Source organism: Mustelus asterias, chromosome 9, assembly GCF_964213995.1.
Source record: "Mustelus asterias chromosome 9, sMusAst1.hap1.1, whole genome shotgun sequence".
In the NCBI taxonomy this organism is placed as follows: domain Eukaryota; kingdom Metazoa; phylum Chordata; class Chondrichthyes; order Carcharhiniformes; family Triakidae; genus Mustelus; species Mustelus asterias.
Genome location: NC_135809.1, coordinates 6,424,545 through 6,451,483, shown reverse-complemented (window position 1 = coordinate 6,451,483; position 26,939 = coordinate 6,424,545). Strand labels below are relative to the sequence as shown.

The 26,939-nt window shown below is 45.9% G+C and overlaps 1 protein-coding gene across 4 annotated transcripts in view; it reads right to left on the bottom strand.

The window, feature by feature from the left end:
* The window catches only part of ric8b (RIC8 guanine nucleotide exchange factor B), a 470,590-nt gene extending 444,268 nt beyond the window's left edge, over positions 1–26,322 (bottom strand). For 3 of the 4 annotated variants that reach the window (XR_013498701.1, XR_013498700.1, XM_078219593.1), the window contains exons 1-4: positions 26,124–26,322; positions 10,839–10,886; positions 3,920–4,528; positions 1,378–1,472 (exon numbers count right to left, since the gene is read on the bottom strand). Coding sequence is in view for 2 of the 4 variants with exons in the window: in XM_078219593.1 (XP_078075719.1) it covers positions 1,378–1,472; positions 3,920–4,528; positions 10,839–10,886; positions 26,124–26,216 (845 nt within the window). In the remaining 2 variants the exon portion in view is untranslated. Of the gene's footprint in view, positions 1–1,377; positions 1,473–3,919; positions 4,529–7,761; positions 7,852–10,838; positions 10,887–26,123 lie in introns of those variants that run through there. The other variant, XM_078219596.1, reaches the window with a different exon arrangement.
* Positions 26,323–26,939: the final 617 nt, after the last annotated feature.

Sequence of the window (26,939 nt, the reverse complement as noted above, 5' to 3'; positions counted from 1 at the left end):
CCAGACCCACAGCAATGTGGTTGATTCTCAAATGCCCTCGGAGATGGGCAATAAATGCTGGCCCAACCAGCGATGCCCACATCCCATGAACAAATTTTTAAAAAATCACTGGTCAATCTCCAAACCGTCGTATCGCCATACCTTCTACATAGGGTGCATTTATTTAATTGTTAGTCTTTTATATTACGGGTTTCATTTTTTTTTTTACACACAATTATTGTTAATTATCTTCAGGAGAATGAATGTTCCGTACTTTTTTTTACAGCAATAATCATGCCATACTTTTGTACTAAAAAAAGTTGCAACAATTCAGGCCTCCTGCCAGAGGAGAGAGAATGCATCAAGTCTGTGACAAACAGCCATGCCTGCCTCATTTCGGTGAAATGTCCCCAGCAAGCACAGAAATAAAACAAGCTCACATTTCTGCACTACAGCAGTGAGCTCCCAGATGAAACACGCTTTTCTAACTTTAATGGCGAGGTATTTTATGAAAACCCTTCAAAGGAGCAAAGACATCAACAAACTTTGACTAAGTGACTTCTAAGTGCTGAGGCATCTTGCGACTGTCTCGATTTTGAGAGTAAAATGTGAATTATGAAATTGCAGCCCTACTGCAGCTTATGAGATTCTAAAACCTTCTCTGAACGGGCAGCTTTCTTTGCACCTCTCAGCTGGAAAAAGATAATACGCAGTCAAGTAACAACTTCAACAGATCGGGACTCGGATCACAAAGCTGCAAGGCTGTCAGAAAAACCCAACTGCTTCACTAACACCCCTCAGCAAAGGGAGCCTTGAACACGGGTCCACCCACGAGGACATGGTTAGCCCTTTTCACAAGTTCCACAAACAACTATGACAGAAAGTGGGCAGTAAAATGAAGCCATTGCCAGGGGTCATCCACATCCTGGAAACAAATTTAAAATAAACCTTGGGCACGACGGAAACCGCTCCCCCCCCCCTCCCCCCCGCTATTTTCTGATCCCCTCTGTCAGGTAACAGCTGTGCTGACTGAAGATGCGACCAACTGTAATGCTGGTTCGAAGCTTCCTCCTGACCACTAATGTAGACAGGCTTCAAGGCAAAAGTCCAAAATAATTGTTTTTCCACACCAGTTTCATTCCCATTTTCACTCATGCGCGCAATCGGCAAATGACACAGTAAAGAAGTCTTACAACACCAGGTTAAAGTCCAACAGGTTTATTTGGTAGCATCAATAAACCTGTTGAACTTTAACCTGGTGTTGTGAGACCTCTTACTATGCCGACCTCAGTCCAACGCCGGCATCTCCACATCGTTGGTAAGTGAGGTTGGGGGCGGGGAACGGGGGAAGGAAGGAAGGAAGGAAAAAGGCGCTGCTGTTACAAGCCATGTACTCACCTGTGGAATTCTTCAGTTTTGTCTTCAGTCTGGGCCTTTAGTAGCAAGCAGTGGCAGAGAATAGCAGCAAGGTTTCGGTGTTGATGGACGTCATCCTGCCCGAAAGAAATTAGTGCTACTAAAATAAACAATTTACTGGAAAGAAAAGCTCCGGTATATCGCAAGTGTTCCTTGTTGTATAGCCAGCGGGAATGGCATCAGGAGAGTACAGCAGGATTTTAAGCTTGATTTTTCTCTCAGCCTCACTCGCGCTCTCACACAAGCCTGCACATGTTTGCTCTCTCGTTTTTAAAGTTATTAATTCTCAGGACGTGGGCATCACAAGTACTTATCGCCCATCCTTATTTGTGCTAATTGTAGCAATTTGATACAAAGATACGATGACTTTGTTGGGTGAGTGGAGTCACACACACAGTTCCAGACTGGACAAGGATGGCAGGTTCCTTGGATAGTAAATGATAAAGGATAAAATTGATGAATTGACAGCACAGATAGAAGAAAATGCGTTATCTGATACAGAGACAAGGCTGTAAGATGACAAAGACTGGGACCTGAATATTCGGGAGCACATGACATTTAGGAAGGACGGGAACCTGGACAAGGTGAAGAGGTGGCACTATTAATTAAGGATGACATTGATACAACAGAGAGAAATGACTTTAGTTCTGGTGATCAAGATGCAGAATCAGTTTGGGAAGACTGGCAGAGGTAGCCAGGATGATGAGCTCATAGTGTTTTCTGAACAGTTTCTGAGAGCAGCATGTTCCAACAGCAATCAGAGAGCAGGATATACGAGATCTGGTAATGTGTAATGAGACAGCATTAATTAACGCCCTCATTGTGAAGGCACCACTTGGTAGCAGAGATCGTACTGTTAGTGAATTTCACATTGAGTTTGCGGGAGAGAGGCGTGGATCTAAGACTAATGTTTTAAACTTAAATAAGGGTAATTGTGAGGGCATGAAGGCAGAGATGGCTAAAATGAATTAAGGGCTAGGTCAGTGAGCCGCACAGTGGCAAGCACTGCTGCCTCACAGTGCCAGGGACCCGGGTTTAATTCTGGCCTCAGGTGACCGTCTATGTGGAGTTAGCATGTTCTCCCAGTGTCTGCGTGAGTTTCTTCCAGGTGCTCCAGTTTCCTCCCACAGTCCAAAGATGTGCGGGGTTAGATTGGTTGGCGATGCTAAAATTGACCATTGGTGTCAGGGAGATTAGCGGGATAAATAGGTGGGGTTACAGGGTGAGGGCCTGGGTGGGATTGTTTTCAGTGTAGATTGGGCCGAATGGTCTGCTGCTTCACAGCTCCAGGGTCCCGGGTTCGATTCCCGGCTCGGGTCACTGTCTGTGTGGAGTTTGCACATTCTCCTCGTGTCTGCGTGGGTTTCCTCCGGGTGCTCCGGTTTCTTCCCACAGTCCAAAGATGTGCGGGTTAGGTTGATTGGCCAGGTTAAAAAAAATTGCCCCTTAGAGACCTGGGATGCGTAGGTTCGAGGGATTAGTGGGTAAAATATGTGGGGGTAGGGCCTGGGTGGGATTGTGGTCGGTGCAGACTCGATGGGCCGAATGGCCTCCTTCTGCACTGTAGGGTTTCTATGATTTCTATGGTCTCCTTCTGCACTGTATGGATTCTATGAATCATGATGCAGTGGGCAGATATTTAAGGAAATATTTCAGAACAGTTAGAAAGGATACATTTCAGTGAGAAAATAAGACTAAAGGAAGGATGCACCATCTGTGGCTAACTAAAGTCACTGACCGTACCAAATTGAAAGAAAAAGCATATAATTCTACAAAGATGAGTGGCAGGTCTGAAGATTGGACAGTATATAAAGAACAGCAAAAAATACTAAAGGTTTGATTAATAAGAAGGGAGAAATTAGAATACGAGTGTAAGCTAGCTGGAAATATTTAAAAGATAGACAGGATTCTGGATGTCCTGACACATAAATCACAAAACGTTAGTATGCAGGTACAGCAAATGATCAGGAAGGCAAGTGGAATGTTGTCATTTACTGCAAGAGAAATGGAATATTAAAGTAGGAATCTTTTGTTGCAGTTGTACAGGGCACTGGTGTGACCACGTCTAGAGACCAAAACTGTACACAATACTTCTTATTTAAGAAAGGATTTTGATGTGTTAGTAGTTCTGAGAAGGTACATCAACCAATACCTGGAATGGGAGGGTTTGGTTATCTTATGAAGAAAGATAGGCCTGAATCCATTGGAGTTTAGAAGATTGAGAGGTGATCTTATTGAAACATGTAAGATCCTGAGGAGATCTAGGGGAAATTGTTTAAAAATGAATCTTCCACTTAAGACAGAGATGAGGAGATTTTTTTTTCTCTCAAAGGGTCGTGAATCTTTGGTACTAAGGAGGCACAATGCCCTCTCAGCTCCAAAACTGAGACTACTATTGTTTACTGTACCTCAACATAGCAAAATCTTCAGAGGGCAACACAAGATAATCTCTCAAACATCTGTTCTCCGATCTGAATATCTCTGCACAAAGCCATGAAGCATTAGATTAATACAGGAAGCTTACTTCGTCAGTTTTCTTCTGGCTGTTGTCATAGGTGACGTTAAAAAGAGCTTTTAGTGCTTCCATGGCAAAATCCGCCTTCTCTTTAGACAAGGGATCATGCCCGCAATCTTCGGCCACCACATACGTATCTGACCACTTGATGTCCAGTGTACTCTCCAGGATATCGGTCAGCAACAGGAGCCCCTGCTCTTCCTTTACCTGAGTCCTGATGTCCATCTTCAATGCTGACAGCAGGAAAAGGAGGCGCAAGTCAAAGAACTTAATCTCATGAGGCAAGTTTTTGTCTCTGTGCATCTTTAAGCGCTCACAGACTCCAACGGCGATCTTGAAGTCCACACTAAGTTGCTGCGCCTTCTCACTGTTGAACACAATGTTGCACAGACATTTTAAAGCCTCAGTTATAACACTAAACTTGGCCTTCTCTGGCATTGAGCTCTGCGTGTACTCCAATCCAGCCAGCCTCATTAGGGCCAACATTGCCGGCCTGGTCGTCAAAGGAGCCAAAACCTTCTTGTCCCTGGAAAGAATACGGATTGTTTCTAAACAGGTGGCTTGGCAGGACGGTCCCATGTCTTTCTGCAGCACTTTCAGCAATTCGTCACAGATTTTCTGTCAACCATAAAATGACAGGCAGTTATGAAATTGTCCGCAAAGGTTAAACATCACATTTCAGAACCAACACCTGAAAAGATCACGACTGTGTTAGGAAAATGACTGACGTTTTGACAAGGCATTTAAAACTGCTTGCGTGAAACCGGAATATGTGAATGGCCCAATTCTGTGCTGTGAATATTCCACAAAAATATTTAGCTAACTTACAGTATAAATTTAAAATAACTAGGTGGGCTTTCTATTCTAAAAAATGTCTTCTTCCATAAATACTGTACCACTATGAGCCAGATGACTCCTACAGCTACCTCGATTATACCACTACCCACAATTTCCTTTGAGGATTTTATCCCATTCTTTGGTTTCCCTGTCATCTCTGCTGACCACGTTATCGTCCACATAGGCACTTCCAAAGTGCCTCCTTTTTTCCTCAATTGAGGATCACCCCCCCACTCCCAGTCTTGCCAACCATGATGTGAGGTTTCCACTCACGTCTGTCCCTTTACTGCAAAGTTAAAGTGATGATTAGCAAGTTTGCGGATGACACAAAGGTCGATGGATTTGCAGATAGCGATGAGGACCATCAGAGGATACAGCAGAATATAGATCAGTTGGAGGCTTGGGCGGAGAGATGGCAGATGGAGTTTAATCCGGACAAATGTGAGGTAATGCATTTTGGAAGGTTGAATAAAGATAGGAAGTATACAGTAAATGGCAGAACCCTTAAGAGTATTGATAGGCAGAGGGATCTGGGTGTACAGGTACACTGAAAGTGGGAACGCAGGTGGAGAAGGTAGTCAAGAAGGCACACGGCATGCTTGCCTTCATCAGCCGGGGCATTGAGTTTAAAAATTGGCAAGTCATGTTGCAGCTTTATAGAACCTTAGTTAGGCCACACTTGGAATATAGTGTTCAATTCTGGTCGCCACACGACATGGAGGACATTAGCCATGAGGAGAGGTTAGAGAAACTTGATTTGTTCTCACTGGAACGACGAGGTTGAGGGGCGACCTGATAGAAGTCTATAAGATTATGAGGGGGCATGGACAGAGTGGATAGTCAGAAGCTTTTTCCCAGGGTGGAAGAGTCAATTACTCGGGGGCACAGGTTTAAAGGAGATGTACGAGTCAAGTTTTTTTTACACAGAGGGTGGTGGGTGCCTGGAACTCGCTGCCAGGGGAGACAGTGGAAGCAGATACGATAGTGAGTTGACAAATACATGAATAGGATGTGAATAGAGGGATACGGCCCCCGGAAGGGTAGGGGGTTTTAGTTAAGTCGGGCAGCGTGGTCGGTGCAGGTTTGGAGGGCCAAAGGGCCTGTTCCTGCACTGTAATTTTCTTTGTTCTTTGAAAATGTACGATTGCTTTCCAGAAACTGACAATGCTCTTTTTTTTTTCAATTTTTTTTTGTAAAAGCCTCCACACACATGGGCAGCACGGTAGCACAGTGGTTAGCAGTGCTGCTTCACAGCTCCAGGGACCTGGGTTCGATTCCTGGCTTGGGTCACTGTCTGTGTGGAGTTTGCACATTCTCCTCGTGTCTGCGTGGGTTTCCCCCGGGTGCTCTGGTTTCCTCCCACAGTCCAAAGATGTGCGGGTTAGGTTGATTGGCCATGCTAAAAATTGCCCCATAGTGTCCTGAGATGTGTAGGTTAGAGGGATTAGTGGGTAAAATATGTAGGGATATGGGGGTAGGGCCTGGGTGGGATTGTGGTCGGTGCAGACTCGATGGGCCGAATGGCCTCTTTCTGTACTGTAGGGTTTCTATGATTTCTATGACACAGCTCTAGGGACCCGGGTTCAATTCCTGGCTTCAGTCACTGTCTGTGCAGAGTTTGCACATTCTCCCCGTGCCTGCTTGGGTTTAATCCGGGTGCTCCGGTTTCCTTCCGTCATCCAAAAGACGCGCTGGTTCGGTGCATTGGCTGTGCTAAATTCTCCCTCAGTGTACCCGAACAGGTGCCGGAGTGTGGCGACTAGGGGATTTTCACAGTAACTTCATTGCAGTGTCAATGTAAGCCTACTTGTGACAATAATACATAAACTTAAACATTGCTTAGTTGCCACCGATTCTGATAGTTGTCTAGTTGCTAATTGTGCCCCGACAGTCCCTTTGCTCACACTTGCACATGGAAATCCTTGCTGCAGAACGATTGAAGGGATACGGGGAAAGAGGCAAGAGGAAATTAGAATGAGCCAGGCATTCTGGTTAAATGGCGAACAGGCTCAATGATTCGTAACTGGGATTTGAATTCCCATTGTCACCCACGCTGCTAATCTTGAAAGCAGCAGCTAAACCAAGTGTCCGAGACTGTACCAGGAATCAGAAACGGTGTGGTCGGTGATCACCTTCTCATTTGACTTATAAAGCAGCACAAAGTAGACCAGAATAACAGGGTGCCCGAAGGTCACCGTAAATCTCGAGCAGGGACAAAGGATTCTGCTGCCCTTGCCAGCCAGCTCAGGGGCCCCGAGGAGATCCACTGTACTGTTAGCTTGTCTTTTCGCTGCAGCATAACTTTGCCTAGCTAAACATCCTCTAAGCCACTGGTGTGCAACAAGCAAACAAAAGAAAGTACAAAGAGTTGAAATAAGATAAAAGGGACTTTAGAATCACATTGAATGAAGTTTGCATTTGTACAAGCCTTGCATGTTCACAACCACTGGCAGACAATTTTTTAAAAAATCTATAAATAACACAAATGGCTAAAAGTATTTAGTCAAGTCTCCTAGCAACAAGTTTGGGGGCTTTTCGTGAAGCTGCTGCCTACACTTCTCTTACTAACCCACAGCAGCCAGAACCACCTGGAGTGTTTGAGCTCAGCCAGATTAACCCTCATTGTCAGTGCTTCATTGAGAAGATAGGGCTCTTAAACGCAACGAGGAAAATATACACACACACACAACAATCAGCCATTTCAAGCACCATATCGACATGCAGGACAAGAATCCCAGATTTTTAGTTGGGCACTAAAGGTAGAAAGCATCTTATACACAAGCCGTGTCCTCTTCATTTCTGCAGCAGGGAATTTCTGTTGCCTATTGTCCCACAGACGTTGGGATATTGAAGCAGCAATTGGCCCTCAAGTTATCTTAAAATCAGACAGCTCAGAATAAATACAAAATCAAAATTCCAAAAACTCAGAATTAGAAGCACAGAATTGTTACAGTGCGGAATGAGGCCATTTGGCCCATCATATCAGCACTGGCTCTCCGTGGCTTCTTTCCCACCTGCATCCCTGCCTATTGTTTCTCTTCAAGTAATCATCTAATGCCCTTCTCAACGCCTCGATTGAACCTGCCAGCAGAGCATTCCAGTCCCCAGCCACTCGCTGCGTGAAAAGGTTTTTCTCCCCTAACCAAGATCACATAAAACAAATGAACTGCTCATTATCACATTATTTTTGTAAGTCACCTTAAATCTGTGCCCGCTCATTCCTGATCCTTACACGAGGGGCGGGAACAGTTTCTCCCTATCTACTGTCCAGCCCTCTCGTGATTTTGGACATCTCTTTCAAATCTCCTCTCAGCCTGAACTGCAGCTAGAATTGGGATCAAAAGTGGGTGGAAAAAGTGACACCGAAACATCACTTGTGCCCGAAGAACAAAAGGAACAGAAATCCAAGGAGGGAAAAATGTACTTCATCCCGAGGTAACAAGATGAATATGGGAGAGGAAGGTCATTTTTAGCTTCTCAGAGCTCTCATCATCAAATCCAACTCCTTATGTGATTTCAGGATTTTTTGCCCAAAGTCCTTTACACTCTCTGGGTAAACGCCTTCCTGGTATCAGATCCGATCTTTTGCTTTTATTAGTTTGAATGTGTGCCCTTGTAATCATGCTGTCAGAGTTAATATTTGACAGCAGATTATATAAATACATTGGATATACAACACAAGTTGGCCAATTTTTAAATTCATCTATGGGATGTGGGTATCGCTGGCTGGGTCAGCATTTATGGCCCATCCGTAACTGCCCTTGAGAAGATTCTGGTGAACTGCCTTCTTTAACCACTGCAATCCCTGTGGTGTAGGTATATTTGCAAGTTAGGATGACGAATGGCTTGGAAGGGAACTTCCACAGCACAGTGGTTAGCATTGCTGCCTCACAGCGCCAGGGCCCCAGATTCAATTACGGCCTCAGGTGACTGTCTGTGTGGAGTTTGCATATTCTCCCTGTGCGGGTTTCCTCCAGGTGCTCGGTTTCCTCCAAGGATGTGCCAGTTAGGTGGATTAGCCACAATAAATTGCCCTGCAGTGTCCCAAGACGTGTAAGTCAGGTGGATTGAGGTTACAATGATTGGGGCAGGGGAGTGAGCCTCGGTACAGTTCTTTTCGGAGGGTCGCTGCAAACTCGATGGGCTGAATGGAAACTTCTGCACCATAGAGATTCCATAATTCTATGTTCCCATGTGCCTGCTGACCTTATCCTTCTAGATGGTAGTGGTTGTAGGTTTCAAAGGTGCTGATTAAGGAGTCTCAGTGAGCTATTGCAGAGCATCTTGTAGACGGTACACATTGCTGCCACTGTTCAACTGTGGTGTAGGGAATGAATGTTTGTGAAAAGGGTGCCAAGCAAACGGGTTGCTTTGCCCTGGACAGTATTGCGTTTTATGAGTGTTGCTGAAACTGCACATATTTAGGCAAGTGGAGAGTATTTCATCACACTTTGACTTGTGCCTTGTAGATGACGGACACAGGCATCAGAGTCAGGAGGCGAGTTACTCGCTCGCCCCAGGATTCCCAGCCTCTGACCTGCTCTTGAAGCTACAGTATTTATGTAGCTAGTCCAGTTCAGTTTCTGATCAACATCTCCCCACCCTCTCCACCAATTCTCGGAATTCATCCATTAGTTTATCATGGGACACCTTAGCAAAGGTCTTTTAAAAATCTAGATAAGTTATATCTACTGCATTACGATTGTCTATTCTATTACCTCCTCAAAAATTTCAATAAGATTGGTCAAAAATTCGATAAGATTGGTCCAGGAAAATCTTTCCCTTTTGAAATCCATGCTGGCTATTCATTCTTCTATTTCTTATTTCAAGATGTTTTTCACTTCTCTCCTTTAGCAGGGATTCCACTACTTTTCCTATCACTTATGTTCAGCTGACTGATCTATAATTCCGTGGACATATTCTGTCCCTCTTCTTAAATATAAGAACGACATTAGCTGCCTGCCAGTCCCCTGAACTACACCATTTTTTAATGAGTTCTTAAATACGAGAAGTAGCTTTTGCTATTTCTACGCTAGATTCTTTTAAACTACATGGATGCAATCAATCAGAATCAACATCTTTACCCTCTGAATTCATTCAGTTTATTCAATACATCCCCCATTTTTTAAATATATTTTAAATGGCCTTATTTCGCTGCTGATCTCATCATTCAATGTCTTGTCAACCTGTTCCATCTCCTTGGTAAACACCAAAGTGAAATCATTATTTAATATTTGCTGCAAACTAGAAACTGAATAAATTTAAAGAGCCTTTTGGTACATTTAAGATATTTGCAAGTCGGTTTCATTGCAAAACGCAACACAGTAAAACAAACGACGAAGCTCTGAGCCGAAAGATCAGTCTTCCCTCACTTGAACCTCTAGAGGCCGCCTTGAGGCTTAAGCTGAAGACCAAACCCTACAGTAGGTTGTGGAGATGGCTTTATGCTGCACTTTGTTCTCAGGTTCCTGCACCACTGGCCTCATGCAGTAGGTTCCAAGCTAAATGCAAAGGCTGTTTTGGACTCTAAATGTGGAGATGCCGGCGTTGGACTGGGGTAAACACAGTAAGAAGTTTAACAGTAAACACAGTAAGAAGTAAGAAGTTAAAGCTTGTGTGGCTTTTGCTACCAAATAAACCTGTTGGACTTTAACCTGGTGTTGTTAAACTTCTTATTGGACTCTAAAACCAGCGGTCTGATAGATCAGGGTTTTGGTCTTTGAAAATCCCAGCAATTTTATCTATTTTCACAGCAACCTCATTACAGTGTTAATGTAAGACCACTTGTGACAATAGTAAATAAACTTTAAAACTTTCAGCTTGTTGCTGTGCTTCAGAAACCCTGTGTCATCTGCACAGGCCTCTTGCAACACAAACACTGATTTTCTTAGCTAAAACTGCACTGAACAAAATATAAAAGCATTTTATGGACAGGGATGATCACATTTCAGATATTTCCAAGTCCACAGGATTGATGTTTCAGATCTCCAAGCCAATACAACTCAACAGTATATTTATTGACTGTTAAATGGCACTGCATTTCAAGCAAGTTTTCCTTTCAACAATAAAAGGCCTTTGATCAGTTTCTTACCTTCCTCACTTCTTCCTCGTTTTGATCAAAGGTGAAAGTCCGACTGTTCTGTTAATAAGACACAGTAAATGATTACAGTACAGCACGCTATTACGAAAAGCTCCATAATCCATCTAGCCAGTTTTTAAAACATAATAACTCTTGAACAAAGAACAAAGAAAATTACAGCACAGGAACAGGTCCTTCGGCCCTCCAAGCCTGCACCGACCATGCTGCCCGTCTGAACTAAAACCCCCTACCCTTCCCCGGACTATATCCCTCTATTCCCATCCTATTCATGAATTTGTCAAGACGTCCCTTAAAAGTCACTATTATATTTGCTTCCACTACTTCTCCCAGCAGCGAGTTCCAGGCACCCACCACCCTCTGTGTAAAAAACCTGCCTCGTACATCTCCTTTAAACCTTGCCCCTCGCACCTTAAACCTGTGCCCACTAGTAATTGACTCTTTCACCCTTGAGTTACTTATTAATAAGTCTTCTCAAATTTCTCTCCAATTCTGTTAAATTTCCCCACACAGTACGCCCACAACTGCATCCCCGGGAAGTCGACCACAAGCTTTAATGTCCCTTGGTGTAAATCACTTAAATCTAAGTTGCCTGTGCACCTTCCCTCATCTTAGATTGAGCTCACGCCCCATGAATAAGATTAGAGGGCAGGATTAGAGCAAGTCTTCTCATTAGAACAGTATTAAGTTGCTGCTTATATTTCATCCTGAGCTGCAGCAACTGAGGAAAGCAGCAAGATGTAGAAAAAAAGCACTGTTTTTGTACCATTACGGGTAAATTCTTCTCAAAAATTTTCCTTACATAAAAAACTTTTCTTGTGAGTGAGTGGACAGAATGATGTACCAGAGTCATTAACTTATTCCAAAGTTACTCAATTTGAGAGAGAAGCAGATGCAGGATTAGGATGCAATAAATGCTTTGACTGCAAAGTTCTACCGTTCTCTTCCTAACTGCTCATTAATTCCTGTTTAAGCCGGAATCCATCACCAAAACTGCCGACCTTCAACTACACAACACTGCACGCTTCCAGCACACCCCTGCTGAAAGCCTCATCAAAACTATTAATCACCCCCACATTCAATTTATCAAATACCCTACCCGGTAATGTGGACAACGCCAAAGTTTGGTCTGTCCACAAAAAGCAGGACAAATCCCATCTGGCTAATTACCACCAGCCTCCTCTCGATCACCAGGAAAGCGATGGAAGGTGCCATCAACAGTGCTGTCAAGCAGCACCTATACTGTAATAACCTGCCTGATGATGCAGGGTACTGCCAGGCCCACTCAGCTACCCATCACATTACAATCTTGGAGCTGGAGTTTAGAGCATTGAATCGCTACAGTGGAGAAAGAGGCCATTTGGCCCATCAAGCCTTCACTGACAAACAATCCTACCCAGGCCCTATCCCTGTAACCTCACGTATCTACCCTGCTAATCCTCCTGACACTAAGGGTTAATTTAGCATGGCCAATCAACCCAACCTGCACATCTTTCGGAACGTGGGAGGAAATCAGAGCACCCAGAGGAAACCCATGCAGATACTTATGGAATGCGGGCATCATTAATCGCCCTCAAGAAGGTGGTGGTGAGCTGCCTTCTTGAACTACTGCATTCCATGTAGTGTAGGTGCACCCACAATGCTGTTAGGGAGGGCGCTGCATGATTTCGAAGGGCACTAGATTTCCAATTCAGGACAGTGAGTGGCTTGGAGAGGAACCTCCAGATGGTGGTGCTCCCAGGCATCTGCAGCTCTCGTCCTTCTAAATGTTAGCAGTCGTGGATTTGGAAGGTGATGCCTAAGGAACAATGGTGAATTCCTGCAGTGCATCTTGTAGATGGTACACATTGCTGTCACTGCGTGTTGACCACGGAGAGGGTGACAATTTGTGGATGGAATGCCATTCAGCAGGCTGCTTTGTCCTGGATAGTGTCAAGCTTCAAGTGTTGTTAGAGTTGCACTCACCCAGGCGAGGGAGGTATATTCCATCACACTACTGACTTGTGGCTTGCAAATGGTGGACAGACTTTGGGAAGTCAGAAGATGAGTTACTCACCACGGGATTCGTAACCTCAGTAGTTACATGGATACTCCAGTTCAGTTTCTGGTCAATGGGATGTTGACAGTGGGTGTATCAGAAAAACAGAGGTAGTTTTAGATGAACTATATTTGTATTGTTAAATATTAGAAATAAGTTATAGATTTTAAGTGGGTTTAATTTAGTGTTTCTGTGTAAGGGAAGGTAAACTTATAGCTAGATTCATGTTAGACAAAGGTGTTTGCAACTGGGCATTTTGCTTTCAGTTAAAACTGTGTTTCTATTGTGCTGAGTGTGTTTATGGCATGAAAAGTAAATAAAAGCTTGGAGAAGGAATGAGTGGTTGCTTAGAAACCAGGGGCACTTTTAGGGTAGGAAGACATTTTTGTGATTGTGTTCAACTGAATTCATAGCAGTGGATGACAAGAAGGGTAAGCAACTGTTAGCTTTGCTAAAAGAAAAGCCATACAATGGTGTAGTGGTTAAGAAAGCCACTGCCAAAAATTGAAAGAACAGCTAGTTAAAGAAACTAAACAAATGAAGAGAAGTTTCCAGGAAGCCTGAAGTTAAAAGAGAAATGGAGAAATCATAACTAGAACTGTTCGCTATTCAGTGAAGACAGACAGAGTTGAGAAGCCGGAAAGATATGTGAAGTAGTTCTAAGGTTTCCAATATCTTACTACAGTTTGTTGGACGTTAGTTGAAACAATTGTGGAGCAATCGGTGGCTGGATTTTGGAGTCTGTGTAAAAGCATTCAAGACAAAGGGAATCGTGAAAGGAGAGTTGGAAAACCTGGATACTGATTCTTGTTAGAACAGTGGAGAAGAAGCTTTGTTTGAAAGGATAGTTATAGAAAACCTGGAGGTGGATTCCTGATGAAAACAGCAGATGGAAAACATTGTTTGAAACAAGGTTTCAAAGTATGTCTTTTTGAGAGTGGAGTTTGGAAACATTCATGAGAAAGTCATCTGGGAAATTAGAGAAAAAATCAATGAAAGATCAATTGAGAGGCATCAGCCATTTGGTTTCTAAGTGGGTTTTATCCTTAAAATCTACGTGCCTATAAAGATCAGGTGGAGTGAAGGGGTATTATAATATGACTAAACTTTTCATGTTTAATAACTGTTTTTTCCTTATTAAAAACTAATTGGCAGTTCTGTAACTCTATTCCTCCACGTTTTCTAAAAATAGTAAAATGTTATGATCTTTTGAGCCAGTGTTCCATTCTGGGACCTTGCTGTCCAGTCCTAGTTGCAACAAGGACTTCAACAATGACGATACCAATGAGTGCCAAGGGTGATGTTAGATTCTCTCTTGCTGGAGGTGGTCACTGCCTGGCACTTGTGTGGCATGAACGTTACTTGCCATTTGTCAGCCCAAGCCTGGATATTGTCCAGGTCTTGCTGTGTTTGGACATGGACTGCTTCAGTATCCGAGTTGTAATGTTGCTGAACTTTGTGTAATCATCGACGAACATCCCCACATCTGGCTTTATGATGGAAGCAAGGTCATTAAAGATGATTGGGCCCAGACCACTACCATGAGGAACTCCTGAAGTGATGTCCTGGAACTGAGATGCTTGACCTCCGACTACCACAGCCATCTTCCTTTGTGCTCGGTATGACTCCAGTTTTGCTAGGACTCCTTGATGCCCCACTGGGTCATATGCTGCCTTGATGTCAAGGGCAGACACTCTCACCTCAGGAATTCAGCTCTTTTGTCTTTGTTTGAACCAAGGCTGCAATGGTGTAATGGAGCTGAGTGACACCGTCAAAAACCAAACTGAGCATCAAGGAGCACTTTTATTGCTAGGCAAGTGCCGCTTGGTAGCACTGTTGATGACTCCTTCCATCACTTCACTGAGGATTGAGTGCAGACCGATGTGGTGATAATTGGACGGGCTTGATTTGTCCTGCTTTTTTGCGTACAGGGCATACCTGGGCAATTTTCCACATTGCCGGGTAGATGCCAAAGTTGTGGCTCTGCTCGAACAGCTTAGCCAAGGACATAGCAAGTTCTGGAACACAAATCTTCAGTACTATTGCCGGCACATTGTCAGGGCCCATAGCCCTAGCAGCGTAAGATTTCAGGATTTTGATGTATAAAACCCCCAAGTAAAAACTTTAAGGTCCAAATTCTTAATGTCTAACATGAGGGTGCTCAGTTGTTCTTGATCGACAAGGTACGAATAACTCGTATCTAAGAATCAAGTAGAATTTATTAAGTAAGATTTTAAATACACTTAACAGGGAGCAGTGAAGACAAGTTTCTCATCTCTCAAGATCCTAGGAATTTTTGATGTTGTCAGCACAGATATCCCTCTCTCTCTTTGCCTTTGAAGTGATGTTGAACGGTGTCCAGATGAGTCATACCGAGAAGCCATAGTAACACTATGCCAACAAGGACTACAATTTCTCAACTTTTATCCCTCAGTCACTCATTATTCGTCAATTATTTGGAAATAAACAAAATCCACCTCCTCCATTGGCGAGAGTGTCTCAGTCATCTTGTGTCATCCCACCTTTGTAACGAGAACCATTCAGGCTAAAGAGGTGCTTAACCCTTCAGGGACCCTCAGAGTTTACATTCCATTCAAAACACATGATAAATTATATTTATGACTTTTCTGTATTTAAAGGCAAAGGGCAGCACAGTGGCACATTGGTTAGCACTGCTGCCTCACAGCGCCAGGGACCTGGGTTCAATTCCGGCCTCGGGTGACTGTCTGTGTGGAGATTCCAAGACATTCCCTTGCCAGCATATTTTAACCCAAACTCCACACAAAAGCCATTAAGATCGAAAGTTAACAACACTATATTATCAAAATTAAAGGTTTCCTTCTGGTACAGATCAATTAAAGTAATGCATTTTTAAAAAATATATATAATGGATGAAAATGCACAAGGCATGATCAGTAAGTTTGCAGATGACACTAAAATAGGTGATATTGTAGACAGTGAGGAAGGTTATCAAAAATTGCAGCAGGATCTTGATCAGCTGGGGAAGTGGGCCGAGAAATGGTAAATGGAATTTAATACAGATAAGTTTGAGGTGTTGCATTTTGGAAAGTCAAATCAAGGTGGGACTTTCACGGTGAATGGTAGGATCTTAGGGAGTATCGTGGAACAAAGAGATCTTGGAGTTCAGGTGTACAGTTCTCTAAAAGGTGGAGTCACAGGTAGATAGGGCAGTGAAAAAAGCTTTTGATATGCTGGCCTTCATCAGTCAGGGCATTGAGTATAGAAGTTGGGAAGTTATGTTGCAGTTGTACAGGATGTTGGTGAGGCCGCACCTGGAGTATTGTGTTCAGTTTTGGTCGCCTTGCTAAAGGAAAGATGTGATTAAACTGGAGAGAGTGCAGAAGAGATTTACAAGGATGTTGCCAGGGCTCAAGGGGGTGAGTTATAGGGAGAGATTGGACAGGCTAGGACTTTTTTCTTTGGAGCGTAGGAGACTGAGGGTTGAGCTTATAGAGGTGTATAAGTTAATGAGAGGCATGGATAGGGTGAATGCACTCAGTATTTTTCCCAGGGTTGGGGAATCGAGAACTAGAGGGGCACAGGTTTAAGTTAAGTGCGGAAAGAATTAATGGGAACCTGAGGAGCAACTTTTTTACACAGAGGGTGGTGCGTGTGAGGAATGAGCTGCCGGGGGAAGTGGTTGAGGCAGGGACATTGACACCATTTAAAGGGTATTTGGACAGATACATGGATAGGAAAGGTTTAGGGGGATATGGGCCAAATGCAGGCAAATGGGGTTAGCTCAGATGGGCTTTTTGGTCGGCATGGACCAGTTTGGGCCAAAGGACCTGTCTCCATGCTGTAGATTCTATGATTCTAATGTGCCATTCTAAAGTTCAAACCACTCCTTCAGATTATAACAGCACAACTGTATTATGTGAGTTGAGACAACATACAGCTGCTCCAACTCGAGTTCGGGAAAAGTTGTTAAATGATAAAATGTCTGTTTGTCACAAACAAATGCTGTCCTGCAAAGAACCCCAACTAGCAGAAACTGAAACTGAACCGTTGAAAAAGTGGTTAAGGAACAAAATCCATACGTGATACAGGCCCTAAAAATTCGTAAACTTATCAAAATCTTCCAGCAGGATCCAGTACTTTTAGCTATTTCTCAATATCACGTAGAGTGAATCAAATTGGCTGAAGATTTGCCTCTTATGCTGGGGACCTCCGGAGGAGGCCAAGATGGAACATCCACTTGGTACATCCGGCTGAAGATCGTTGCAAACGCTTCATTCAACCTTCTCTCTTTTGCACTGATGTGCTGGGTTCCTCTATCATTGAGGATGGGGATAATTGTGGAGCCTCCTTCTCCAGTGAGTTGTTTAACTGTCCACCACCATCACGACTGGATGTGGCAGGACTGCAGAGCTTAGATCCAATCCATTGGTTGTGGGAGTGCTTAGTTCAGTGTAACACTTGATGTTTGGCACACAAGTAGTCACGTGTTGTAGCTTCAACAGGTCGACACTTCATCTTTAGGTGTGACTGGTGCGGCTCCTCGCATGCACTCCTGCATTCTTCATTGAACCAAGGGTGATCCCCTGGCTTGGTGGTAAGGACAATATGCTGGGCCATGAGGTTACAGATTGTGGTCGAGTATAATTCTGCTGTTGTTGATGGCCCACAGCACCTCATGGATGTCCAGTCTTAACTTGTTATCACATTTAGCACAGTGGTAGTGCCACACAACATGCTGGAGGGCACCGTGAATGTGAAGACAGGACTATGCAGTAATCATTCCTACCGATACTGTCATGGCCAGATGTGTCTGTGACAAACAGGCTGGTGAGGATGAGATCAAGTATGTTCTTCCCTCTGTTGGTTCTTCACCACCTGGTGCAGACCCTGTCTAGCAGCTATGTCCTTTAGATCTTGGCCAGCTTGGTCAAGTGGTGCTACCAGGCCACTTTTGGCGATGGACACTGAAGTCTCACCTCTCCTTCCACCCTTGGTGACAAAGTCTTCAGCCAATTTATTCCTGCACTTTGGAATGGTTACTAAATCTCACTAGCTTCAAAACCCGTACTGCACACTTCCCATTCTGATCTCTGTGTGATACATAAGGATGATTCACTGCATTGAAATGTGTAGTCAAGTCCAATTTTCTGTGCAACTCCTGGGTGTTGACAAGGAAGTTATGACAATTATTACCTTTTCCTATCTCAACCATCGAATTCTGATAGCCTTGCAGTAAATGTGTATTGTCCACAAGGAGTAAACTCCGTAACAAACTTTGGCATGCATCTAGCAGCAACAATTCTCCATTGGAAAATGTTAATCTTTTCAAACACATACTTATCAGATCACAATGGCCCAATTTTTTGCTGGAATGGGACATGTCACAGCATGCCCCATTAATTAGACTTGTTCCTATATCTTTCAGCTAAAAAAACCCCCACAAAACTACAGGAAGTATGAGCTGATAATGGAACAGCAATGGCAACAGAGCCTCTGGGACCTTGCTGAGTGACAGGACCAACACTGTCTCTGTTTAAACAATGAGATTTAAGCACTGAGACATGAACAGAGAACACCAGAGAAAGGAGTGAAATGATTTAGAGTCAAATCAAATACAGAAAGATAAATAAATGATCGAGAAAAAAACGAGACAGAAAGGAAATGTAATACTTATAATTTTAATGTGAATTTTTGAATAAATCTCCAACAATTTGCTACCTGAAGAATGAGACACCAGGGCCGGAATTTTATCGCCCTGCCAGACACGGGAATCAGCGCGGGCGAGGGGAAGGTTCATTAACCTTGGGCGGAATTTTTCGGTTTCTGGATGAATGAGGCCGTAAAATTCTGCCCTAGATTTTTAATTACGTTAAGTCCTCACTTGGTTGTGTTCCTAGAAATCGTCACCAAGTGAAACCCTTCCAAGTGAAGCTCGATTTCCCACAGGAATCAATGTTAAAGCCAGAGTTAGGTTCCTGAGGACATGTTTTGCCCAGAAAAATCAATGCAGGAATTGAAACCATACATGTGCAGCACTGTGCATTCCCAGCTGAAATAGCTCAAAATAAAATACTGCACAAATTTAAATAAGGCAACACTCACCAATCTCTCTTAAACAGTCCCTCTGGTTCAGGGATGAGTTGCTTCTGCCCTGGCTGATGGGTTGAGATGGCTGTTACAGTAAGTGCAATGAGCAATCTGCAGACTCTACCACGAGGGCAAGAGTAACTTAGAAGGCAAGTGTCCCTTTTCATCGGTACCTTTTCCCATTTTGGTTGGCCACCATGAGTTGCTGGTGATGTTTGAAATTTTCAGAAATACCTGAGGACATCCCTAAAGCTGTTCAGAGGAGGAAGCTTTGATGAGTTAGAACCTCAGTGCTGGGCATTGTGACTTGGGAGAAGACCTTGCTGTCACACAACCTTTCTGGTCACTGGATTTTGAGGATCTTTTGAAGACACCACTGGTTTTGAATTGAAGGCAGCATGCAACAAGGTACTGGTGGAATTCATGGGATGAAAGGCCAAGATCTTCAGGAGGCTTGAAAAACGTATCCAATGATTGTTAGACACCCTTCTTTTGCTTTTTCCAGTAAATCGTCTTGGAGCATTTCATGGCATCAATGAACGCTTTGTTCGCTGTTGGGGTCATTCTTCATTATTATTATTGCTTCATCTACAAGTTGGAAAAATCTTAACAGTTTCTTTGACAAAACAGAGCGGCTGGTGTTTCAGTGCAGCCTTCCTCTTCAGTTTGTTAAGTTTCTGGTTCGTTGGACAATTCCTCTCCACAGGATGCAAGCAATTCCAGTATGTCAGCAAAGCCAGCCTCCCTTGTCAAGGTCATGATTTCATGCTGAACTTTAGCGACAATGTCATGAGGTTTTCCCTGGCCATTAACACACTCAGGACACAATTTCCACCACATGCCATGATGACATGATTTCATCCCATGCGTCAGTGGTGTTGTTGATGCCCTTGAGGATGTTGTAGCCATGCCAAAATGTCCTGACTAATGCCACATTCTCACCATGTCCTTGATGAGTTGGGTGAAGGTAGTAGGCCTTGAATGTTGCTAATGCTCCCAGATCTGTGGGCTGTATCAATGAAGTCATGTTGAGTGGTATGAAAATCACCTTCAGATTTTCAGAGACTTCATCAAGACTGATGGGGTGACCTCCAACAGGAACAATATTTTGAAGGCAAGATTTTCTTGGGCACAAAATGCCCTCCAGGCATGGATGGTATAAAGAACCGTTCCTGAAAGTGTGCCCGTCATCCAGGCTTTCTTATTTGAGCGCCAAGTAACTCGCAGATCCTCCATGGAGTAACCCCGCAGTGTCCCTGGTGTCACGGACTGGTACAACAGTTTTAACCTTGGCTCGGCTTAAACCTAGAATCTGCAAATAGCCGGGCAATCTTTGGCAGCTTTAAATCCTGGTGCCATCTTCTCCTCTTGTGAAATGTACCAGGGCAGCACGGTGGCACAGTGGTTAGCACTGCTGCCTCACAACTTCAGGGACCTGGGTTCTATTCTCGGCTTGGGTCACTGTCTGTGTGGAGTTTGCATGTTCTCCCCATGTCTGCGTGGGTTTCCTCCGGGTGCTCTGGTTTCCTCCCACAGTCCAAAGATGTGCAAGTGGACTGGCCATGCTAAATTGACTCTAGTGTCAGGGGATTAGCAGGGTAAATATGTGGGGTTTGGGGGATAAGGCCTGGGTGGGATTGTTGTCGGTGCAGACTCAATGGGCCGAATGGCCTCCTCCTACACTGTAGGGCTTTTACAACAACCCCCAATTTTGTACATTCAAAGAACAAAGAAAATTACAACACAGGAACAGGCCCTTCGGCCCTCCAAGCCTGCACCGACCATGCTGCCCGACTGAACTAAAACCCCCTACCCTTCCGGGGACCATATCCCTCTATTCCCATCCTATTCATGTATTTGTCAAGATGCCCCTTAAAAGTCACTATTGTATCTGCTTTAACTACCTCCCCCGGCAGCGAGTTCCAGGCACCCTCTGTGCAAAAACCTTGCCTCGTGCATCTCCTTTAAACCTTAAACCTATGCCCCCTAGTAATTGACTCTTCTACCCTGGGAAAAAGCTTCTGACTATCCACTCTGTCCATGCCCCTCATAATCATGTAGACTTCTATCAGGAAGTCTGGGACATTCACTGGGACATACACTCTCAAAGCCCCACTTCATGGGGAACATTGAAACTTGCTGAGTAGCCACCTTCTTCAATGACTCTTCAAATGGGCAGAGAGATCAACAGGCACTTGTGTATCAGCAGTAGCTGCCTCGCCAAACATTGGAATGTTGTGCAGACAGGCAAGCTTCTTGAAACGGTTGAACCACGCATGACTAGCATCGAAACTTTCTGACTGTGAACTCTCACCCTGCTCATTCTGCAAGGTTTTCTATGGGCTTATGGCTTTTTCTTGGATCACCATCACACTACGAGTCACCTAGCGCTGGTTTTGGTCTTCAAACCAAATTACTAAGAGCCACCCAATACTCTCCATGATGCTCCTTCCAGACTGACTCACCCTGCCAGCACGTAAATGTGTAAGACTTTGAACACTTTGCTTGATTTTGCCAGTGTTACCACAGATTGTTCCCACCGCCGCAGGGGAGAGCCCAAGCACTCTTGCAACATTCACTATGCATTCTCTGGCTTCAAGCCATTTTAAAACATCTAGTTTCACTGTGAGGTGATGGTTTTTCCTTATTCCTTATTACAGCAGGCTCACTGCCACCATTTGCTGGTTGTTTCTGGATCATAGACAGGCGGGATCACAAGTCTGGAATACTGTACAGTGCAGCAAGTGACTTAATAATTGTTGCCTCGCCTGCAGGCTTCTTCCTTGCAGAGAGCTCTTGAAAATACCAAGTTTACAACAGGTTCCTCAAGCACAGGTACAGCCAGTACAGAGCAGTATCCCCATACAGCAAAGAATTAATTCAAAAGACAAACTCCACAGAGTTCCTCAACTAGCATAGGGTACAGCAAAAAGTTTAAAAATGAAGTCTAGTTTAGTAAGGGGGGGGGGGGTACTCGAAAATGCAGGAAAAAAACAATGTTCCTTAAATGTAAGTCCAAAAATGTGCAGGTGAGGTGGATTGGCCATGCTAAATTGCCCCGTTTTGTCAGGGGGACTAGCTAGGGTAAATGCATGGGGTTATGGGGATAGGGCCTGGGTGGGATTGTGGTCGGTGCAGACCCCATGGGCCGAATGTCCTCCTTCTGCACTGTAGGATTCTATGACAATCCCAAGCCAGACTCTAGAACATAAGAACATAAGAAATAGGAGCAGGAGTAGGCCATCTAGCCCCTCGAGCCTGCCCCGCCATTCAATAAGATCATGGCTGATCTGACGTGGATCAGTACCACTTACCCGCCTGATCCCCATAACCCTTAATTCCCTTACCGATCAGGAATCCATCCATCCGCGCCTTAAACATATTCAGCGAGGTAGCCTCCACCACCTCAGTGGGCAGAGAATTCCAGAGATTCACCACCCTCTGGGAGAAGAAGTTCCTCCTCAACTCTGTCTTAAACCGACCCCCCTTTATTTTGAGGCTGTGTCCTCTAGTTTTAACTTCCTTACTAAGTGGAAAGAATCTCTCCGCCTCCACTCTATCCAGCCCCCGCATTATCTTATAAGTCTCCATAAGATCCCCCCTCATCCTTCTAAACTCCAACGAGTACAAACCCAATCTCCTCAGCCTCTCCTCATAATCCAAACCCCTCATCTCCGGTATCAACCTGGTGAACCTTCTCTGCACTCCCTCCAATGCCAATATATCCTTCCTCATATAAGGGGACCAATACTGCACTCTAATCCCAGAATCACTGGGCCTGGTTGTGTGATGATTTAAAAAAAAAATTCATTCACAGGATGTGGGCGTCCCTGGCTGGGTCAGCATTTATTGCCCATCCCTAATTGCCCTCGAGAAGGTGGTGGTGAGCTACCTTCTTGAACTACTGCAGTCCCTGTGGTGTTGCTACACCCAGAGTGCTGTTAGGGAGGGAGTTCCAGGATTTGCAACCTGTTCCAGGAATAAGTAGCTACCGAAACAGATGCAAGTCTATCTTAGTGCACCACTCGGTTCAGGAAGAGAATTGGAATTGTGAAGAAGGTGGCTACTCAGCAAGTTTCAATGTTCCCCATGAAGTGGGGCTTCTTTGGGAGTGTATGTCCCAGTGAATGTCCCAGACTTCCTGAAGTCTACATGATTATGAGGGGCATGGACAGAGTGGATAGTCAGAAGCTTTTTCCCCCCCCGAGATATATACAGCACAGGAATTGGTCCATGTCTTTATTTATTCACCTCAAGAGCTCCTCTCACCCCATTAGCATACTCCCCTAATCCTTTCCCCTTCAAGTATCTATCTAGGTTCCCATTAAATGTGTCTCTAAATACTAATCCCCTCAACACTCCTTGTGGTCATGAGTTCCACTTGCGGAGTAAAAAAGACTTAAAATTTTGCAGGTGGACCCCACAGTGCAGATCAGCCATGATCTAACTGAATGGCAAAACAAAGTGAATGGCTGAATGGACAATTGGTGCAGGCGTGTGAAGAATGTGGAAATGCCCTTTTCATTTCAGATATTGTGTTTATAAGACCATAAGACCATAAGACATAGGAGCGGAAGTAAGGCCATTCGGCCCATCGAGTCCACTCCACCATTCAATCATGGTTGATTTCAACTCGATTTACCCGCTCTCTCCCCATAGTCCTTAATTCCTCGAGAAATCAAGAATTTATCAATTTCTGTCTTGAAGACGCTCAACGTCTCGGCCTCCACAGCCCTCTGTGGCAATGAATTCCACAGACCCACCACTCTCTGGCTGAAGAAATTTCTCCTCATCTCTGTTCTAAAGTGACTCCCTTTTATTCTAAGGCTGTGCCCCCGCGTCCTAGTCTCCCCTGTTAATGGAAACAACTTCCCTACGTCCATCCTATCTAAGCCGTTCATTATCTTGTAAGTTTCTATCAGATCTCCCCTCAACCTCCTAAACTCCAATGAATATAATCCCACGATCCTCAGACGTTCATCGTATGTCAGGCCTACCATTCCTGGGATCATCCGTGTGAATCTCCGCTGGACCCGCTCCAGTGCCAGTATGTCCTTCCTGAGGTGTGGGGCCCAAAATTGCTCACAGTACTCCAAATGGGGCCTAACCAGTGCTTTATAAAGCCTCAGAAGTACATCCCTGCTTTTGTATTCCAAGCCTCTTGAGATAAATGACAACATTACATTTGCTTTCTTAATTACGGACTCAACCTGCAAGTTTACCTTTAGAGAATCCTGGACTAGGACTCCCAAGTCCCTTTGCACTATATATATAATATTTATATTGTATTATATGTTTTAGACACGTCCAATATAAAATTACCGCAATGATTCAAGATTAAGAACAGAAGATCTTCTTTAGTCATCAAAAGACTGGACATGAACGATTGCAAACAACAAGTCTATTGGAACTATACATGAGCACTGGAGTTAACTCACTCCCATTTCTCTGGTTTGGATTTGAAATCAGAGTCTGTGGAGCAGCCCCCAGTGTATCCTGCAGCATCAGCTCAGACTGGAGAGAGATCTCAGTACACACTGTCCATAACTTGACACCAACAGGGGATTATACTCGGACAGTAAAGTGGCACGGCAGCACAGTGGTTAGCACTGCTGCCTCACAGCGCCAGGGACCCGAGTTCAATTCCCGGCTTGGGTCACTGTCTGTGCGGAGTCTACACATTCTCCCTGTGAATGCGTGGAGTCTGCATGTTCTCTCCGTGACTGCGTGGGTTTCCTCCGGGTGCTCCGGTCTCCTCCCACAGTCCGAAAGACATGCTGGTTAGGATGCAGTGGCCATGCTTAAATCTCCGTCAGTGTACCCAAACAAGCGCCGGAGTGTGGCAGCTAGGGGATTTTCACAGTAACTTCATTGCAGTGTTAATATAAGTCTACTTGTGACTAATAAGTAAATAAAGAGCAAGAGTTGTTGTGGAATCAGGAATGTTTCATGCTGGTACAGAGGAGCATCTAATAATTTGCCAATAATTGATATAGAGCAGGAAAGACTCCAGTTTAACTAATGATAAAAAAAGCAGCATCTCTGCAAAATATTTACAGTGAAAATCATTAGATATAAAAATAGAAACATCACTTATTGCCTGATAGGGGTAGTGACAGAGAGTGCTGAGGATCCACGTTTTAGGCTCCCAGGTCAAGGGAGTTCCTAGTTTTGGGGGGGGATGTTCCCGTGTTTATGGGGGGTGGGGGTGGGGGATGTTCCCGGGTTTTGGGGGGAAACGGGGGAGGGGGATGTTCCCGGGTTTTGGGGGGAAACGGGGGAGGGGGATGTTCCCGGGTCCGGGAGTGGGGGATGTTCCCGGGTCCGGGAGTGGGGGATGTTCCCGGGTCCGGGAGTGGGGGATGTTCCCGGGTCCGGGAGTGGGGGATGTTCCCGGGTCCGGGAGTGGGGGATGTTCCCGGGTCCGGGAGTGGGGGATGTTCCCGGGTCCGGGAGTGGGGGATGTTCCCGGGTCCGGGAGTGGGGGATGTTCCCGGGTCCGGGAGTGGGGGATGTTCCCGGGTCCGGGAGTGGGGGATGTTCCCGGGTCCGGGAGTGGGGGATGTTCCCGGGTCCGGGAGTGGGGGATGTTCCCGGGTCCGGGAGTGGGGGATGTTCCCGGGTCCGGGAGTGGGGGATGTTCCCGGGTCCGGGAGTGGGGGATGTTCCCGGGTCCGGGAGTGGGGGATGATCCCGGGTCCGGGAGTGGGGGATGTTCCCGGGTCCGGGAGTGGGGGATGTTCCCGGGTCCGGGAGTGGGGGATGTTCCCGGGTCCGGGAGTGGGGGATGTTCCCGGGTCCGGGAGTGGGGGATGTTCCCGGGTCCGGGAGTGGGGGATGTTCCCGGGTCCGGGAGTGGGGGATGTTCCCGGGTCCGGGAGTGGGGGATGTTCCCGGGTCCGGGAGTGGGGGATGTTCCCGGGTCCGGGAGTGGGGGATGTTCCCGGGTCCGGGAATGGGGGATGTTCCCGGGTCCGGGAATGGGGGATGTTCCCGGGTCTGGGAATGGGGACGTTCCTGGGTTCGGAGGTGGATCCCGGGGTTGGGGGGGGTAGTTGATTGTGGGGGTGGGTGGGGGGGGGGTGTATTACAGGTTAAGCGGGGTGGGGGAGGTGGTAGGTTTGCGATCCGCTCTCCTCAGTCGGGCCGGGCCTCCGGCTCGGGCCGCTCACCTGCCGGTTGTATTCCTGAAGCAGCCGCTCGATCTCCGCCTGGTTCCCGCCCTCCAGCACCGCCAGAGCCGCTGCCGCCGGGTCAGTATCCATGGCTGGGGCCTGGATGAGAGAGGCAGCAGCGAGCCTGAGGGAGAGGACTCCGCCCGCCTGACCCTTCACCCCCGACCTGCACGGTCCCGTCACCCCGGCAACCGCCCCGCCCACTACCGTCACCCCAACAACGCCGTGGCCCCGCCCCTCTCTCCACCCCTTCCCCTCCTCTCTCTTCCTTTGCCCCGCCCCCTCCCGTCACCCTGACAACCGTCCCTTCCCGTCACCCTGGCAACGTCCTGGCCCCGCCCCTCTCTCCACAATTGCTCCGCCCCTCTCTCAGCCCTCCATGCACCCCCTCCTGTCACCCCAGCAACCAGCGTGGCCCCACCTCTCTCTCCACCCATGCCCCGTCCCCTTCTGTCACCCTGACAACCACCCCGCCTCCTTCACTTTGGCCCCGCCCCTCTATTCATCCCGGCCCCGCCCTGGCACCATGACAATGGCCCCGCCCCTTCACCCCCCCTTCTGGCCCCGCCCCTTCACCCCCCCCGCCCCCCCCCGTCTTCATCTCGGGCCCACCTTCTTTCACCCTGACAATCGCCCCTTTCTGTTGCCCTGGTAACAGGCCTATCCACTCACCTCAATAAATGCCCCTCTCCCCCGGCTCCAGGGTCGGGGTAATGTAATGTTTTAGGACATGGAGGCTGGAGCAGTATTTGTTGCCCATCCCTAGTTGCCCCTGAACTGAGATTCTCACTCGGCCATTTCAGAGGGCAGCTG